Source organism: Bipolaris oryzae, assembly GCF_000523455.1.
Source record: "Bipolaris oryzae ATCC 44560 unplaced genomic scaffold scaffold_90, whole genome shotgun sequence".
Classification (NCBI taxonomy): Eukaryota; Fungi; Ascomycota; class Dothideomycetes; order Pleosporales; family Pleosporaceae; genus Bipolaris; species Bipolaris oryzae.
The window spans coordinates 32,445-49,170 of record NW_006911366.1 but is presented as its reverse complement, the minus strand read 5'-3'; the positions used below and the strand labels follow the sequence as shown (position 1 = coordinate 49,170).

At 53.8% G+C, this 16,726-nt stretch overlaps 6 protein-coding genes across 6 annotated transcripts; 3 read left to right on the top strand and 3 right to left on the bottom strand.

Annotated features, from left to right (window-relative positions):
• Positions 1–535: 535 nt before the first annotated feature.
• COCMIDRAFT_37889 (uncharacterized protein) lies at positions 536–1,414 on the bottom strand (the record flags this gene model as incomplete). Its single annotated transcript, XM_007691041.1, has 2 exons — positions 536–610; positions 665–1,414. 2 exons carry the CDS (start codon positions 1,412–1,414, stop codon positions 536–538), a joined length of 825 nt encoding a protein of 274 aa, XP_007689231.1.
• Positions 1,415–1,715: 301 nt separating this feature from the next.
• COCMIDRAFT_37888 (uncharacterized protein) lies at positions 1,716–2,760 on the top strand (the record flags this gene model as incomplete). Its single annotated transcript, XM_007691040.1, has 2 exons — positions 1,716–1,729; positions 1,788–2,760. The coding sequence occupies 2 exons, from the start codon at positions 1,716–1,718 to the stop codon at positions 2,758–2,760; spliced, it is 987 nt and encodes a 328-aa protein (XP_007689230.1).
• A 237-nt stretch (positions 2,761–2,997) lies between these two features.
• COCMIDRAFT_98734 (uncharacterized protein) lies at positions 2,998–6,355 on the bottom strand (the record flags this gene model as incomplete). Its single annotated transcript, XM_007691053.1, has 4 exons — positions 2,998–5,837; positions 6,008–6,070; positions 6,118–6,207; positions 6,274–6,355. 4 exons carry the CDS (start codon positions 6,353–6,355, stop codon positions 2,998–3,000), a joined length of 3,075 nt encoding a protein of 1,024 aa, XP_007689243.1.
• Positions 6,356–6,711: 356 nt separating this feature from the next.
• COCMIDRAFT_6403 (uncharacterized protein) lies at positions 6,712–7,913 on the top strand (the record flags this gene model as incomplete). Its single annotated transcript, XM_007691023.1, has 3 exons — positions 6,712–6,896; positions 7,040–7,763; positions 7,827–7,913. The coding sequence occupies 3 exons, from the start codon at positions 6,712–6,714 to the stop codon at positions 7,911–7,913; spliced, it is 996 nt and encodes a 331-aa protein (XP_007689213.1).
• A 512-nt stretch (positions 7,914–8,425) lies between these two features.
• COCMIDRAFT_98670 (uncharacterized protein) lies at positions 8,426–13,199 on the bottom strand (the record flags this gene model as incomplete). The annotated part of the gene is made up of 3 exons (XM_007691052.1): positions 8,426–9,730; positions 9,788–12,460; positions 12,513–13,199. The coding sequence occupies 3 exons, from the start codon at positions 13,197–13,199 to the stop codon at positions 8,426–8,428; spliced, it is 4,665 nt and encodes a 1,554-aa protein (XP_007689242.1).
• Positions 13,200–13,886: 687 nt separating this feature from the next.
• COCMIDRAFT_98752 (uncharacterized protein) lies at positions 13,887–16,718 on the top strand (the record flags this gene model as incomplete). The annotated part of the gene is made up of 5 exons (XM_007691051.1): positions 13,887–14,091; positions 14,279–14,391; positions 14,442–14,516; positions 14,568–16,571; positions 16,632–16,718. The coding sequence occupies 5 exons, from the start codon at positions 13,887–13,889 to the stop codon at positions 16,716–16,718; spliced, it is 2,484 nt and encodes an 827-aa protein (XP_007689241.1).
• Positions 16,719–16,726: the final 8 nt, after the last annotated feature.

Here is a 16,726-nt window from a genome sequence, read left to right as displayed (position 1 = left end):
ACTACGTTACCTAACACCTACACGTATATAAACTTGCAAAATCGACATGCTGAAGGTCCGAAATGTAGAGCTGTCTCGTAACGAGGTACGTCTCGTGACCTAGCGATTGACATTAGTACCTATGCAAGCTGTGGTGTAGGCATCTCCATCACCCGCACTACAAAAGCATGTCAGTGAATCCTGGAATTACTACTGCCAATAAGTATATGCCTACTGGGTAAAACCAAGTCATCGCATGGTGATTGCGGTATCGCTTGTCATTGTACCAAGTTGAGGGTTGCTAAACTAGGCCTAGTGTCGGAACTGTATGTATTCTGTTCTGGCCAAAGACTCAACCCTTACACTTCTTAATCTTTCCTTCAATTATCAAAACATGCCATCCATCCAACATCAGTCCTAGCGCCAATATTTATTCATGTTCAGGGCACTGATAGTCTCCTGTACCTCCATATGTGTCCCTTCAAACATCCCCATGTCTCGGAGTAAGCAATTCATCGAACCTCGTTGGTCTAGTTCCACCTCTTCATGCTGTGATCTAGGCAGCTGTTTTGGGTGCATTAGCAGCGTATTGGGAGAGGAACTGGGGGTCGTTCTCGAACTCCTCCCTGACCTGTGGATTTCTAGTAAGTATTGGACCTTGTCATGGTAGAGGCATGAGACTTACGATATCGAGACCACCAACAAGCTCACCGTCAGCCCACAATTGAGGGAATGTAGGCCAATCGGCAAATTCCTTCAAACCCTGTCTAACCTCGTCGTCGGCCAATATGTTGAAGAATCCATAGCGAATTCCCTTTTCGCGAAGAATGCTGACCGTTTGTCGGCTGAAGCCGCATTGGGGTGCGCTTGGTGTGCCCTTCATAAACAGCATGACAGGTGCAGCCTTGACAAGCTCTGATAGTCTTTGATGCAGCTCCTCCTTACTTGTCTGTTGCTCGCCTGCAGTGTGCTCGGGCGCAGTCTTGGGATCTTGTGCGCTTGGTGTGTAGCCCGCAAGATTCTTGCCTGCACTATCGCCATTCTCTTGGGGTCGTGTGACGGTTTGCGCAGGAGGTAGACTCGACTGGCCGCTGCCGGCGCCAGCATGCTTTTCAACTGCTGCTCGTACTTTTGAGGCATCAGAGCCCGAAACGGTCTCTAGGACTTTGCCGTCCTTCTGTAGGACGATGTATGGGACTGCGGTGACATCGTAGGTCTCGGAGACTTCTGGCAATTCCTCGGCATTGACGGAGAAAAAGGATATCGGTGCGTCGGCCGAGTATGTGCTGGCAAGTGTCTTGAGGACAACGGACATTTGCTCGCATGGCTTTGCCCATGGTGCGTTGAAGTAGATGACGGCGAGTGTGGAGGCGGGGAGGGCGGAAATGGTTGACTGGAACGCCGTCTCGTCGGCGATCTCTTGCAGGGTAGCCATTGTAGAGTAAATTTGGGGTGATCAAGGTAGATTGTAAATCGAGTGCGGAATGTATAGTACAAAGCAAGTCTATTACTGCGAGGCCAATCTGATTAATATTTAGTCGCCGCCCTGCAGAGGAAATCACGTCAGAGGGGCGCCGAACTGCGGAACTGTCCACCCCACTATGGGCGGCGTTATCAGATCAATCGGCTCAACCGTTTCTCCGGCCCCGGCTATCGTTGGAACTTTTTGTTTCCGCCAAGATCTCCAGACCAGCATCTCGAGCAACGCAAGCAGCAAAATCACTAACACCGCCAATATGCTCAAGCAAGCGTATGTAGAATGAGTCGCAGAGTCACCAAGATCAACATTTTCTAACAATATTCCCCAGCAAGCCCAAGAATGCTCGCGCCAAGCGCGAAATGAAAAAGCGCGAGCCGCAGCAGAATGAGAACCCGAAGACGACGCTCTTTGTTTCAGGCCAAAAGACGTCGCAAATCCTCAAGCTTGCCGTTGCCGATCTTACCACTATCAAGCGTCCTTTTGTCGAGCGCTTCACCAAGAAGAATGACATCCACCCCTTCGACGATGCCTCATCTCTCGAGTTCTTCTCCCAGAAGAACGACACCTCGCTCCTCGTTCTGTCGCTGCACTCGAAGAAGCGCCCACACTGCCTGACACTCGCCCGCACCTTCTCATACAAGATGCTCGACATGCTAGAGCTCTACATCAACCCAGAAACATTCCGCACACTGCAGCAATTCAAGAACAAGAAGCCCTCGATTGGTCTCAAGCCCATGATTAGCTTCCACGGCACCGTCTTCGAAGACCCCAACCAGACAAAGTACACGCTAGCCAAGAGCCTGTTTCTAGATTTCTTCAAGGGACAAGACACAAACGAAATCGATGTCGAGGGCCTGCAATACCTCGCCTCCATCTCGGCCGAAGAGCCTACCGACGAGCTGCCCAACCCACCCATCCACCTGCGCTTCTACCTTCTGCGCACAAAGCGCTCCGGCCAGAAGCTGCCGCGCATCGAAGTCGAGGAAATGGGTCCACGCATGGACTTTACTCTCGGCCGCGAAATGTTCCCTGACCCAGATATGCTCAAGCAGGCCATGAAGACACCCAAGGGCGCAGAGGCACGCACCAAGAAGAACATTGATATGAACGCCATGGGTGACAAGACGGCCAAGGTCCACGTCGGCAAGCAGGACTTTGGCAACCTGCAGACAAGAAAGATGAAAGGTCTCAAGCGTGGTCGTAATGAGGATGATGACGACGAGGAGGCTGGTGTCGAAGACAGCGGAAGCGACGACGATGATGAGGTAGAGGAGAAGACACCCAAGAAGATGAGAGTTTGAAGTGTAGAAAGACGTACTTAACTGCATGGGCGGCGTTTATCCGGAATCCATTCCTGGCGTTGAGAAAAATATGTTGAGCGAGACTTATACCATTTGAGTCGTATGGACAACTTGCGTCCCTGGGAAAGAAAAAATCAAAATGAAAAGTTTAATCAAACATCATGAACAGCTGTTAGAATGTCGTGAATTGTTCAGAAGGAAGAAGAAATACTCTATAAACACTACACTTCACTAATCCTACTCATCGTCCGGCTCATCAGCCAACAGCCACTTCGCCCTGCACTTAACCGCCGCAGTCCTGACCTCTCTCTTGCCATCGTCCAGCGCAGCAATCAACCTTCTCACCACCTCCCTCCGATACTTGACCAACGTATCCTCTTTAAACTTATCTGCTACAAGAAATAAACACTTGAGCGCCGCTACCCTCACACTCGACGGCGGAGGCGGACCCGTCTTGCCATCTTTGACAACAATCGCGTTGGCGAGAAGACGCGAAATGAGTGCTCCGGCGTGCTCTTCAAGGACAGCCGGTTTCTCAGCAAGTGTGCTGGTAAGCGTGCCGATCGCTGCCTCTTTGACAGCATCGACGCCTTTAAGGTCGAGGGATTGAAGGAGCAGTGTAACGAGCTGACCGACTTCCTCGACGACAATGTCGAAGGGCATCCATCGTAGCGCTCCGCTGAGCGCGATCAGGTAGTTCGGTTTCGTTTGAGCGTCTGCGTCACGGAAAGCGGATGTGATGTTTGGTACTAGCAGTGCGAAGCTCTTGTGCTTGTGGAGGCCGACGATCTGGCAGTGGTTTTCTTTGGTCAGGAGATCATCAGGTTGCAGCAGTGTGGTGAAGCCTTGGGCTACTGTGCTGCCGTACTTGGGGTGTGACAGTATGGATAGCAGTGTTGGATACAATGTATTCAGCGCTGGACTGCTGCGTAGTACAATTCCCTTGACACAAGCAAAGATTATGCGTATCCGTGGCGGGTCTAGCTTCTCCGGGTTCAAAAGATCGAAATTTGCGATAAGAGGATCCATGCATGTCTTGAGTGCAGCCGAAGTGTAGTACTTGTTGATGATGAGTGACATCTGGCGGAGCGATGCTGATCGAACTGGGACAGATAGTGTGGGTTTCTGGACGTATTCTGCGAGAGAGGAAACAAGTAGCTGTAGCTCGCAAGGAAGAGTTGTATCTTTTCGGAAAGACGCGAGGAGATGTGTCGAAACGATCATAGTCTTGTCGGCCTCTACGCTTGCGCTGGCATTGAAAGGTGGAAGTTCGGCTTGTGGTGTGCCACGGAATAGCGTGTATAGTTCTGCAGCGATGGTGTTCTGCTGATCGGTGGGTAGGTGTCTGATAATTAGGTTGCAGATGCGACCAACAAGATCTATAGTTGTCTCGTTGTTGAATGCTTCCGGATGTGATTCGTCTGAGCTCGATATGCGCTGTATCAATGGTAGTGCGATATCCTTGTAGTATGTCGAGCTTCCCGAGCCTTCAGACAGTTTGCGTTCGCCCTTCTTTAGCGCATACAGGATTGCCGAGAGGAGTGCAACAATGTATGTGGAAGAGGCACCCTGCTGCACCGCTGCACTGAATTTGTTCTTGAGACGTATTATGACGGTGTCAAAAACCTGCTCTTCGCTAGCGAGCTTAGCAAAAGCTTCGAGCACGGTAGAGTAGCTCTCAGGTCCGCCTGTGTCTGTATCCGGTAGCTGGGCCAGGAAGGCTGGAAAGGCTTTATCAACAACAACTTGAGGCTTCTGATGTGCGATTTCGACAATTCCATGAATTGCTGCGTCTTTGACCTCGTCTTTCCCATATGACTCTTCATGGACAACAATCGTGTGAAGCAATTGGATGATCCTACCAACATCTTCATCGCTCAAGAGTCCGCGGGTTTTTGATAATTGGACTAGACCATCAAGACATACCAATCGGAAAGATACCTCCTTGACAGGCGCTGTTCCGAGTCCATTTAGCATCACCTCTAGGGCCTGGTCTCGGAATTCAGCCAGTGAATTCTTGCCAGCTTGTTCGCCCCCTGAACCTATGTTTCTCCAGTCACCGTAGACATCAATGTTGGCCTTTATCAATTGGACAAGAACTTCTAGCAAACCCCGACGCTTGGCCATTGTATCTGCTGTCTGAAATAAGAGGAAGAGGTTGGGTAGCACTCCCGCTAGGAGAATACTGGTAACTTCCGGGGATACATTGGCAATGCTCTGTAGGAACCGTGCAGACGCTTGTGATTGCTTCGTTGGGGCGTCTTCAAGATGCTCGTTGCATTCCTTGGTGACTGGTTTGAGGTATGCATTTAGCGATCCTGGGGTACCCTGCGATAGAGTTTTTGCGATTGCCGCCAGGGCTTTGAGCGCCTCTTGGGCGAGGTCCTCCTCTTGCACATTGAGTACTTCAAACTTCAGAGCGTCCCATAATGTCACAGCATATAGCGACACCGTTTTTGGTCCATATTCTCTCACACAGGCAGTGATTGTCGTTAGCACATCTCGCTTCGTGTTCATAGATGTGGAGTCGAGTTTGTCCAGAAGCGCGGGGAAAGCATACGGGGCAAAATCGGCCGTAGACGAAATACAGTCCCGTAACCTATCTTTGAGGTCCTGAGCAGTAATCCCGTATGGGTCGTCAGGTGGTGGTCTGAATGTGATGGGAAAGTAGTTAAAAACAGCATCGAACAGATCTTGCGCATCACCGCCAATGGTCCACTCAGTCATCGGAACCCTCAATATCGAAAACACAACCATCAGGTTCCGAGGATCTTTCTCTCCGTCAAAGTATGATATGAAGCGTGTCATGAAGTCGGGCGTCGCATCGTGGTGGGCTCGAAGGACCTCGCGATACTTTGCTATGAGGGTATTTATGAGTTGTAATACCGGATACCGCTCGCTTTGCTGTTTGTATTGGCGTAATGGGTGAGTGTTGGAAAGGAGCGCCTCGACTATAGCGACGACCCGTTGGTCATCCCACTTGCCAAGCTCCTCGAGTGCCAACAACGCCTTTGCACACGATCCCAGGCCTTCGTTGTCTTCAGTCCGGGAAAGGGTGAAGTCGCATAGCAGATTTCCTGAGGACCAAAATTAGCTCCATATTTCCGACTGATGTATCGCCCGATCCATATGCCAATACGCCATCCATATTTGGGTATGGTTCAAACAAGAATGTAGGGGTCGCGATGTCTCATGTAGGCGTAGTCGCTTTCTTGCCACATCGGAAGGATGGTCTTGATTTACGTACGTTGCTGCAGGGATAGAACCTTTTGTGGTGTGGCAGCGAGTACCTCCGCGAGATACGACATGGCTGTAGAGGATTAGCACTATCCACACCAGGACCTGATGATTCCTCACTTTTTGACCGTGTCGCGCCATCTTCGCTATTCAAAAACTCTCCAAGGTCAGTGACCAAGCTAATAAGCTTCAATTCGCCATTCTTGAGTCCTGTCTACTATCAGCACGCCATGTTCCCCACGTCCCCGATGCCCCTCCAGAAAGCCTCATACATACGCGTGGCGCTCGCCTGAGCAGTCGCAGTCGCCTCCTTCTTATTCTTGTCGAAATCTAGCAAATACTTCTGAATATCCGACATTCTCACGTTCTGGCAGTTGAGAGGCGGATATCAAAAAGTGTGGTTTAACAAGTCGCGAACCAAACCCACACACACACTACCGCCATGACGTTACGGAGTTGCGGAGCTGCTGATTGGCCGGTATCGGACGGTGGGGCAAAAGCCCGCCCGCGCGCAGAAAAAAAAGTTATGTGATAGTGATTCGGCAAGTGAGTAAACTGAGCATTTTTTAAAAATATTCAAACCATAAATGCCGCTGTTCCAGCATAAGTAGTCGCCGTTGTATAAATATCGTTTTACTGGGAGACCTAGCCTTTCACTTTCCCCTCCCAGATTCCCCCCCCCATTTCCTTCCCCAAGGAAAACTTTACCCCACCATGGCCGACGATAAACCCAACTGCAAGGTCATTCTCGCCAACAACATCGCCAAAAGCCTCCTCGACGAGGTGCGTGACGGCTTGACCAAAATCGGACGCAAGCCCCTCCTCGTTGGATTCCTGTCCAGCGCCGATCCCGCTGCGCGAGTCTACGCAGAATGGACGGGCAAAACCTGTGTTGAAAAGTGAGCAAAACCATTCATTTTGGCAAGCACTTTACTAGTAAAAAAACATACCATATGATCTCCTCCCAGGAACGAGACAAAGAAAGAGACCCAAAAAAAAAGAAAAAGTCCAATAACTAACCATACCCAACTCCGCTATACAGTGGCTTCGCCTTCTCCCTCCGCGAAACCGACCGCGAATCCCTCGAAGACGCCCTCCTCGACGCAAACGCCGACCCCTCCGTCGACGGCATAATAGTCTACTACCCGATCTTCGGCTCCCGGCAAGACCAGTACCTCCAGCAAATTGTCTCCATCGACAAAGACGTCGAGGGCCTCTCCCACCGCTACATCTTCAACATGTACCAGAACATTCGCTTCCTCGACGAACCCGCCAACACCAAGAAGAGTATACTGCCGTGTACGCCGCTGGCGGTGATTAAGATTCTCGAGTATCTCAGGATTTATAATACGATACTGCCGTATGGGAATCGGTTGCATGGCAGGACGATTACAGTGATTAATCGAAGTGAGGTTGTAGGCAGGCCGTTGGCGGCGCTGCTGGCGAATGATGGCGCGCAGGTGTACAGTGTTGATATCAACGACGTGCAGGAATTCACGCGTGGTGTCGGGCTGCGCAAGAGAAGGCACGAGGTTGTCGAGAAACCCGGTTGGACGCTGAAGGATTGCCTTCCGCTCAGCGATGTGGTGATTAGCGGTGTTCCTGGTGACAAGTTCAAGGTGCCGCTTGAACTGATGCGTGATGGTGCTGCTTGTATCAATTTCTCGAGTGAGAGGAATTTCACGCCCGAGGTTAAGGAAAAGGCGTCGATTTATGTGCCGGCGATTGGAAAGGTTACAATTGCTGTTTTGCTGAGAAACCTGTTGGTATGTATACTGCAGACCCTCTCCTCTCTCCTTGGTCGAAATTGGTTACTAATGACGATCCAGCGTCTTGCTCAGAACAAGATCGACGCTGCTGCTCAAGGCATCGAGGAAAAGTCCTCGGTAGAGCCAGTCGTCGAGTCGAAAGCCTAATCTGACCATCTCTCCCGTTCTCCTCTACTAAAAAAAAAGAATGTCCCGTTTGATACCCTTAGAAGGCAGATATGCCAACCAAAAAAGTTTTACCTCTCATAGTATTTTGTGTGAACCATTCCACAACCGATGCTCATGTTTCCGTGGTACGCATCCAAGTCGTCCTGCTGCTCAATTGCTGTCAGAACGGTGGAAGCAATGTTAGTGGTACTCAGCAAATCACATGACGGGCTCAGTAGGCGGTCTCAAAACCAAGTCTCAACATCTTAGTACAGATTCGACAGAATGGTGGCAGAGTCAATTAAAGCCAATTAATTCGTATTCCCTCGTGCAGTTGCAACGAGCGTTAGAAACAAAACAAAACATTTAGACCAGACCTCCCAAGAAACAATACATCATAACTTGACGAAGCCCACGACACCTTGGCTATGCAAAATCCCAAGATATCACAAAAGATACAAAGAGATTAAACCCCATCATTACATTCTTCAAGCACCCCGTGCTGGAGGTGATTACGGTGCTTCCGGTGGCATAGGAACCGGCACGCTTTCAACCTTGATTTCGGTTGGTTGAGGCTCGTACACGTCACTTTCGGCCTCTGGCACTGGTCTCCTCGGCACAGGCCTCTCTCTCTCTTCATAGTACACATACTCTTCAGGACGGCTGTTGTACCTGTGTGGTGGTGGTCTTTCGTATTGGACTGGAACGTATCCATAAGGTTCTGGTTCGTAACGAGGTTGATGGGGCATGTATGGCCCACGTGGTCTGGGGTCGCCCCGCACGCGAATCACTTCATACTCGTGGATGGGATGACCGTACTCGTCGACATAGACTGGTTGCGGCCCACGGGGCTCATCATATCGATATCGTGGTGGCGAGTATGCAGGACCGTGTGAATGCGTACGATCTTGCACTGATACGTAACCACGTGGATGGCGGCGTGCATGTGGGTAATAGCCGTCATCTTGCCCGGGCTGGTCAATGCTGTGTTCCCTTGAGTACTCCGGCTCGTAGTCGTGTTCAGCGTTGGGTTGGGGCGTCTCTTGTTGGTCGAGACGACGACGTTGCTCCTCGTATCTCCTGCTCTGAGACCGACTCATGCTGGACCCGCGGCCATATGGATCATCGCGGGCCACACTCATGTAGCGTTGGTAGCGAGAGTGCCCACGGTGTTCATAGGGGCGATCTCTGCGACGCTGAGGTCCAGGTCTTCGTGGCGGCGGGCCACTCGGCCCAGCCATGGGCATACGATGTCCGTTGGATTGATAGTCATCAAATCTAGAGCCGTTGGAAACGGTCGATGGTGCTCTAGGATGGGGTGGGCCTAGTGGACGGATTGGCGCGCTAGCTTCAGCTGGTGCGGGAGCGTCTGGAAGCGGAGGCGTGTAACGAGACCCTCCCTCATTCTCATGAATTGGCGCTGGGGGTTCACCTTCTGGCTGCGGTGGTGGCGGAGGCTGGGGAGGCTCGTTCTCTGCCAGGAACTTGTCTGCTGCAGATTGCCCTTGTAGTGGGCTGGCATCCCGTGGTGGACGCTCATTCATGTAGCGGTACTCGGGCCGATGATCGTCTTCTTCGTAGTACCTGACTGGGCGTGGATACGCACTGTACTCTCGGCTGCCATGACTTCCTTCGCGCGGATGTGCGTAGACAATGTCTTCTGGTGGTCCGTAGTATCGCTCTTGCTCCCGGAATGCTGTTCGGCGACCAGTGTATTCGTCGTATGCAGGACCTGCATGGATAATCCTAGGACTAGGAGCATATTCCACATACTCACGTGGGCGGTGATACCCGTCGTCCAAATGATCTCTTGGCATCTAAATAATGGTTAGCTCTTGGTTAGATTTGGTAAAGTAGTACCTCATGTAACCTACATAGTAGCGAGGTTCGGCATAATGGTGCTGCCTACGCTCTGCAGGGGATCCCTCTCTATAGAACCTTTTTGCATTCATAGAGCTCGGTGGGTCATTGGCTTCGCTTGAGTGGGCCGAGCGATGAGGGTCATAGCCAGTGTCCGGTGGTTTTGCAGGCAATGAAGTGTTAGCTTCTGGAACGGTCATGACCGAAGAAGCGGGAGGTCCTCCTGACTCGCCAGGGGCATGGATTGCACCAGATGTCTTGTCCGTGTCCTTGGGGCCGGAAGAAGCAGGTGAGGCCAGCCCATGGCTATCAATCACATCAATCTTAGGCAGGGGCATGGGAAACAAGCTGGGAAAAACCGTCGCGATCATGAGCAGTTTCTCGTCATCCATACCTGGAGCGTGAATCAAACCTGAGATGAAACGCTCACTAGGTAGCTCGATCATGTTTTCTTTCCAATCGAGCCTTGCACCCGGAACTCCGTGACCAGGAATGGGTTGCTGGTATGGCTGGTGCTGATTCCGGAAATGTGTCATAAGGTTCAACACAGTATACGTAATCCTCTCTTCGGACTTGGAGTAGAAAGAACTTGTGGGATGGTGTGCAGAGCCAATCTGGCAGGCTTTGCATGAGAGCCCTGGAGCATTTCTCAATGCTTTGGGAATCTCATGATTGGAAAGGGCATCGATGAAGTGATTCAAGTTTGGTTCGTGGTTGAACTCTACATGAAACTTTGAGATGACGCGGTGTAGCAGGACGTAGACGCGGAGGCTATTTGGCATGTCCTTGATACCAGAGGTACGCTTCCACATATCCTGCGTCATTTCGATGACGGTACTTACTTGCTTGTCAAACGAGCTAGTGCTCTGACCAGTATCTTCTGTACCGTTAGGAGCGGTCTCAGGCATCCCGTGACCGGGTGGTGGCATGTTGGGGGGAGGAGGGGGTGGTGCTATGGCATTGTTGATCATTGCTGGAGAGGTCAAATAAGGGTGGGCAGCATATCCTGGGGGGCCCATTGCCTGCTGTGAGTAAACATCCACCGGAGTTGCATACGGCTGCGGATATTCCAATCCATTCATCGAACCAGGAGGCATCTGTGGCGGGGCAAATGGTCCTGCATAGTGGTTTCCATAGTTGTAAGGCCCGGGACTTGCTTGGGGAAGGTGTGTTGGCATGTGTGGGGTCGCTGTCCCCGCGCGGGAGTATCCACCGTAGTAGCCGCCATACCCACCTGTAGTTGCTGCAGGGTGATGGGTGAGGAGTGGATTCTTGACAGACATAGGGTCCGGATGGAAAGGTGGATCCTCGGGCCATTCGGCTTCTCTCCAAGCAACAACGACATTCCCGGAGCTAAAGGCGGCTGTATGCTTGGCTCCGTAGTGTTGAACGACGCCTTCAAAGCCATAGTACTTGTTATTGTGTTCGCAACCATTGCCATAACAAAGAAAGATTTCCTTGCGAAAGGGCTCTGTGAGAGGCTTGATCTTGTTGTCATATACCCACTTCATGTTTTCCAGGACTAGTTTCGGCCGCGAATCTGCATTGTCAGTAGAAGACGGACCCGTTTGGGCCTGATGGGTGGCATCACTATCTACCTTGTCGGCGTAGAATGTGCGCCGAACATGCGCCAGGAGGTCGGCTGCAAACTTTGGGCTGTTTTCGTGAGTTACAGATTGGCCATGATCCCAAACCCTATTGATGTATTCCTCAGCAATGGCCTCAAGTCTGTCGCGGATAGGGCGTTGTGTTTCTTCCCAGTCCCGATCCATGGCTTCCTTGGCCTCTTTAGAGTTTGCATCCAAATGGCGCCGGTCCAAAGATTTGGTGGGTAGTGAAGCAGCGCGGGACACGTGGTCAGCCTCTGCTTGTTGGGCCGCAGGGAGTTGGGCTATCAAGCGGGGTTGCAGCACACTCCATGCATAGTCGTTCATTGGCTGCGATATCTGAATAGCCGCCTTGAAGGAGTCCATGTGGCGCAAGATGTTTGGAGCAATTGGAGGATCCATTAGCTGACACCGACGCTCTATGTCGGTCTTTCGAGTCGCTTTGGCTTCGTTTGCATCGTGAAGATTCCTCTGGCCAGATGGGGTGAAGGCCTGTGGTGGAGCCGTGGGGGGTCGCGCCTGGGCGTGTTGGGATGATGGGGCTACCGCTGTTAGGTTGCGAACTGGAGGGGTGCTGTCAAGATGTCGAGACGTATTGCCATGTCTGGCAGCAAATGAGACAGCAGAACCATACTTACTCGCTGGAACCGGGGCGTGAATTATAGGAGAGGGTGTTCGGTGTGGGGGCGATTTGGATGAATTGTTGTTGTGTGACGTGGCGGCATGTGAGGGAGCTGCAGAGACAGCGCGCTTCGGCCCTGTTGTGTGCTCTTCCATGGCCTGGTGCCTCGCCTCCCAGCGCTCCCAATTTTCGGCGACTTTGATGCGCTCTTTGCCTCTGGCGCCAAGACCTTTGGACCACTCTTCGGCGGCTGCAGGGCCGCGGCTGAGGGCGTCGTTGAGCTCGAGAGTGATGTCGTCGACGTGCTTCTTGTAGTAGTACTTTGCGATGTCAACGTGGGCCGGCGTGGTCGCAGACTGCAGCATGTAAGCAGGCACGTAGTGCTGGTCGTTTGTGAGGAGGGCGAAGGGCAGGGCAGGGCGGAGAGCAGAGGCTGCCGAGAAGAGAAGGCTCGCATCCTGGGAAGTCAGTGGCGACTCTTGTGAGCGGCAGGAGCTACTCTATACTCACCGTCTGGCACTGCTCGAGCAGACAGGGACCGCAGGCCCTGATGGCAAAGGGCCAGATGACGCGCACACCAGCAGGACCAGGGCCCTTTTGCCAGATGCGCTCGCCTGGAGAGTGAGCATCAAGCTTGTTACAGAACTGGCACCTCTTGGACCAGGCCAGCTGCCACATGTGCAGCTCCGTAAAGCCCGGGAGAGGCTTTGGGGGCTTTGTACATAGTGCATTGCGGGCAGAGGCCCACAACGATTCAGACTTTAGGAGATGCAGACGGCCAGGGCCCGACTTTGAAGTCGAGGCGCTGCGCACGTCTGTGAGATAGCAATGAAAAGATCGATTGACCTGGATCAATCGACCGAGATCTGCGAGCGAACAAAAGGAGAAGATGTGCTGCCACAGTTGTGGTGGCAGCCCTGCGCAGCCGGGCAGAGAGCCGGGCAGCAGCAGCGAAGGGGACGAGGCGCGGCGGTTGCGCTTGCGGACATGGGCATGGGCTTGGGCATGGTGTTGGTGATTGTGAAGGTGGTGAGGGCGAGCATTCTCCTCGTCGACATCATCATCCGCCTTGCGCTTTCCCAGCGGCGGCGGCAGGACATCGCCATCGGCCTGGGAGCTGGCCGGGAGCGGGTTTGGGATTGCGTCGGAGGAGTAGAAGTCGACCGACGACACTACGCTCGACTCGCGGTCCTCCATGGTGTGCTACAGCCGTCGACGTGCATGCCAACCTAGACGAGCGCCATGATGGATGGGGGGGTGATGGGGGTTGTTGGGGCAGGCTAGAGACATAAAGGCACGCAAGCAGGCGGGAGCAGCAGCGCGCCTGGCGCGTGGAGCAGCGTGGTTGGGAAAAAGCGGTGCGGCGGGTGTGTTGTCGGGGGCTAGGTGGAGGGTTGTCGTGGCAGAGTGGAGGTGAATGGGCCGGCTAGAACGCAGCTAAGCAGGCGAAGGTGGCTGTCGAGGGCGCGAGGCTGCCGTTGCCGCCTGCACGCAATTGCCAGCAACGTTGCATAGCACAGACAGCAGCGAGCAAGAGAGAACGCCTCAGCCCGCCAGTGCCAAGCCATATGACATAGCAACACACGGCCCTAGCACCCGCACCCGCACCCGCGCCCACGCCCATGCCCAATGCTATTCTCTTCTACACTACGCTTGCCGCATACATACGCGTACAGACTCTGAGCTGTCCACCACCACCGTGCTACTAGCTGCCGCTGCGCTCCCTGTCCTTCTTCTTCTTTTTTTCCTCTTCTCTCTCTTCTTCCTCCTCCTCCTCCTCCACGTTCTCCTCCACAAGCTCAGCCCACCCCTCTTTTCCCCCTCCTCTCTCTCTCTTTCCCCCCCCTCTTCCCCCCTCCCCTCCCCCTCCACACTCCGCCCACCATGGCCACGCTCAACACCTCCAGCAATGGCCCAAACATCACAAAGAGCTACCAGAATGTTGTCAATTCCCCTGCTCCAACTGGCCCCCAGGCCAGCTCCCCCACATATGGCCAATGGGCCGTCTTCACAGTAGCTGCCCCGCTCGTCAGCGCCTTCCAGCACGACAGCGGAAAGGAGAGTGTCCTCAAGGTCCAAAGTACTGGAGGTATGTGCCCGTGGTCTGAATTCCTCAATTGCTTCCTCCCGTGCCCGGAGCCTGGGTGCCCAAGATTGGCGGCCGCCTGACCGCTGCTGAGCTGTCAGCCCAAGCTCGGATATCGCTGCCTTATCCAGCACCACCCGTGCCAGAAGGCCGCAGTCACAAATAGCTCAATTGCTGATTTTCTTTGCAGAGGGCGAGCTGACGGACCTGGTCGATGAGTTCTCAGAGGGCCGCATCCAGTTTGCCTTTGTCAAGGTCAAGGACCCAAATTCGTCACTGCCTAAGAACGTCCTGATAGCTTGGGTAAGTTGGGCGCCGAGACTGTGGAATACACATTACTAACGCACACGCAGTGCGGTCAAGGCGTCCCGGAGCGGACAAAGGGCTACTTTGGCAGCCACCTTACGGTTGTCTCCAAGCTTTTGCATGTATGCCTGACCATCCCCGAGCTTTTACCGCTAGACATCTAATTCTGCCAGGGATACCACGTCCAAGTTACCGCTCGCTCCGAGGATGACCTCAGCCCCGAGAAGATTGTCCAAAAGGTTGCAGACGCATCCGGCGCAAAGTACTCTGGAGGCGGCGCCATCCCTTCGTCGCGCCCCCCACCTCCCGTTGCGAAGAAGCCTGTATTCACACCCACATCGATAGGAGGCGCAGGCTCCGGCTTCAACCCGCTGGGACGCTCGCGCGCACCAGCTCCCAAGGCTGATGAAGACCGTGATGGCTGGGGTGCCGATGCCCCGCCCGTCTCGAGGTCGCAATTGGAGAAGGTGGGCACTGCCTACACGCCCACCAAGGTCAACATGGCCGAGCTTACCGCAAGGAAAGACGAGTCTTCGTCAAACGACCGCCCCGAGGTTGTCAAGGGTGCATACCAGCCAGTTGGAAAGGTTGACATTGCCGCTATCCGAGCTCAAGCAAAGGATGCCAAAGACGACCGACCGACTGTAGTCAAGGGCGCGTATGAGCCCGTCGGCAAGGTTGACATCGCAGCCATTCGTGCAAAGGCCCAAGCTGCTCCTCCATCTCCTGCAGCTCCCAAGGAAGAGGAGGATCAGACGCCAAAGTCGCTCGCAGAAAGGTCCGCAGCCTTCAAGTCGCAGCCCGAACGCCTTACCAGCATGCCCAAACCAAAGGTTGCCAACAAGTTCGCCGGCGCCAGCGCATTCACAGGCACAAAGGCTCCTACACCTGGAGGTTTTGATGCAAAGCCCGCAGTTCCTGCGCCCATTGTTGGTGCAGCGAGCAAGACATTCGCTGATGAAGGTGGAAAGACGCCTGCCCAAATTTGGGCTGAGAAGAAGGCAGCCCGCGGTGAATCTATTTCAGCACCTGCTCCCGACCCTGCAAGCCGCCCTAACCCTCTTCAAAGTCAGCCAAGTGGAGGTGGTGGCTGGCAAAGTGGTTACTCTGGCAAATCATGGGCACCCGTACAGACTACCCGAACAGGCCCGTCGGGTGCTGCCAACCTCAATGAGCAGCGGACGGGAGGCTCGCCACCACCACAACAAGCAGAAGAGCCAACCTCTCCTTCTGGAGGTGTAAGCTCCCTCAAGGACCGCTTCTCAGGCGCTGCACCAATGGGAGCCCCAAGCTCTCGTCCTGTGCCTGAGCCCGTGGCGGCTGATAGCCCACCACCTCTTGACAACTCGAGCAAACCCAACGCGGGCATAAGGGGTGGTGTTTCCCTGCCCGGCCTTCCCAGCCGACCTAAGCAGCCAGAGTCAGAACCAGAAGAGGAAAAGGACGAGGTTCCTGCAACTCAGCACCAGCGTCTGCCCTCCCCGCCTCGGCGGCCCCGCAGCCCATCTCCTGAGCCTTCTGGTTCACCTGTGCGCATCGCCATGCCCGTTGCACGTGGAAGGGAGCCAGAAGAACTTGCTCCTGCTGAGGAAAAGGCACCAGTTATGCCTACTCGTTCGTTGGATCAAGCAGCCCAGCAGGCCCGTGACATCTCACCCGAGCCCAAGGTTGAGGCCAAGGATCCCGCTCGTGGTGCCGGTGCTGCTGTTGCCGCTGCCACGTTTGGCGCTGCTGCAGTAGGTGGTGCTGCCATTGGCGCTGCTGCTGTTGCCGCTAGTCATGATGACGATGAGCCGGCGGCCGCAGGCGGCTCTGGAAAGCGTGCAGTCATCCTGTACGACTATGAAAAGGCCGAAGATAACGAGGTGGAGCTACGTGATGGCGAATATGTCACCGACATCGACATGGTAGACGAGGATTGGTGGATGGGTACTAACTCGCAAGGCGAGCGTGGTCTGTTCCCTGCCAACTACGTCGAGCTGGTTGAGGGTGGTGATGCTGGTGCTGCGGCCGCACCGCCACCACCCACGCATCCCTCTGCAGTTCAGGAGCCAGAGCCTGCTGCGGCACCACAAGCTGCTGTTGGCTCAGGCCCTACCGCGACTGCTCTCTACGACTATGAGGCCGCAGAGGACAACGAACTGAGCTTCCCTGAAGGAGCTACCATTACCGGTCTGGTAAGTCAAATCGACTCTGCTATTTTGGCGTTTCGAATATATGCTGACATATTACATTAGGAATTTCCCGACGAGGACTGGTGGCTCGGCAGCTTCAACGGCCAATCGGGTCTTTTCCCTGCCAACTACGTCGAGCTCAACGAGTAAGGATGTGT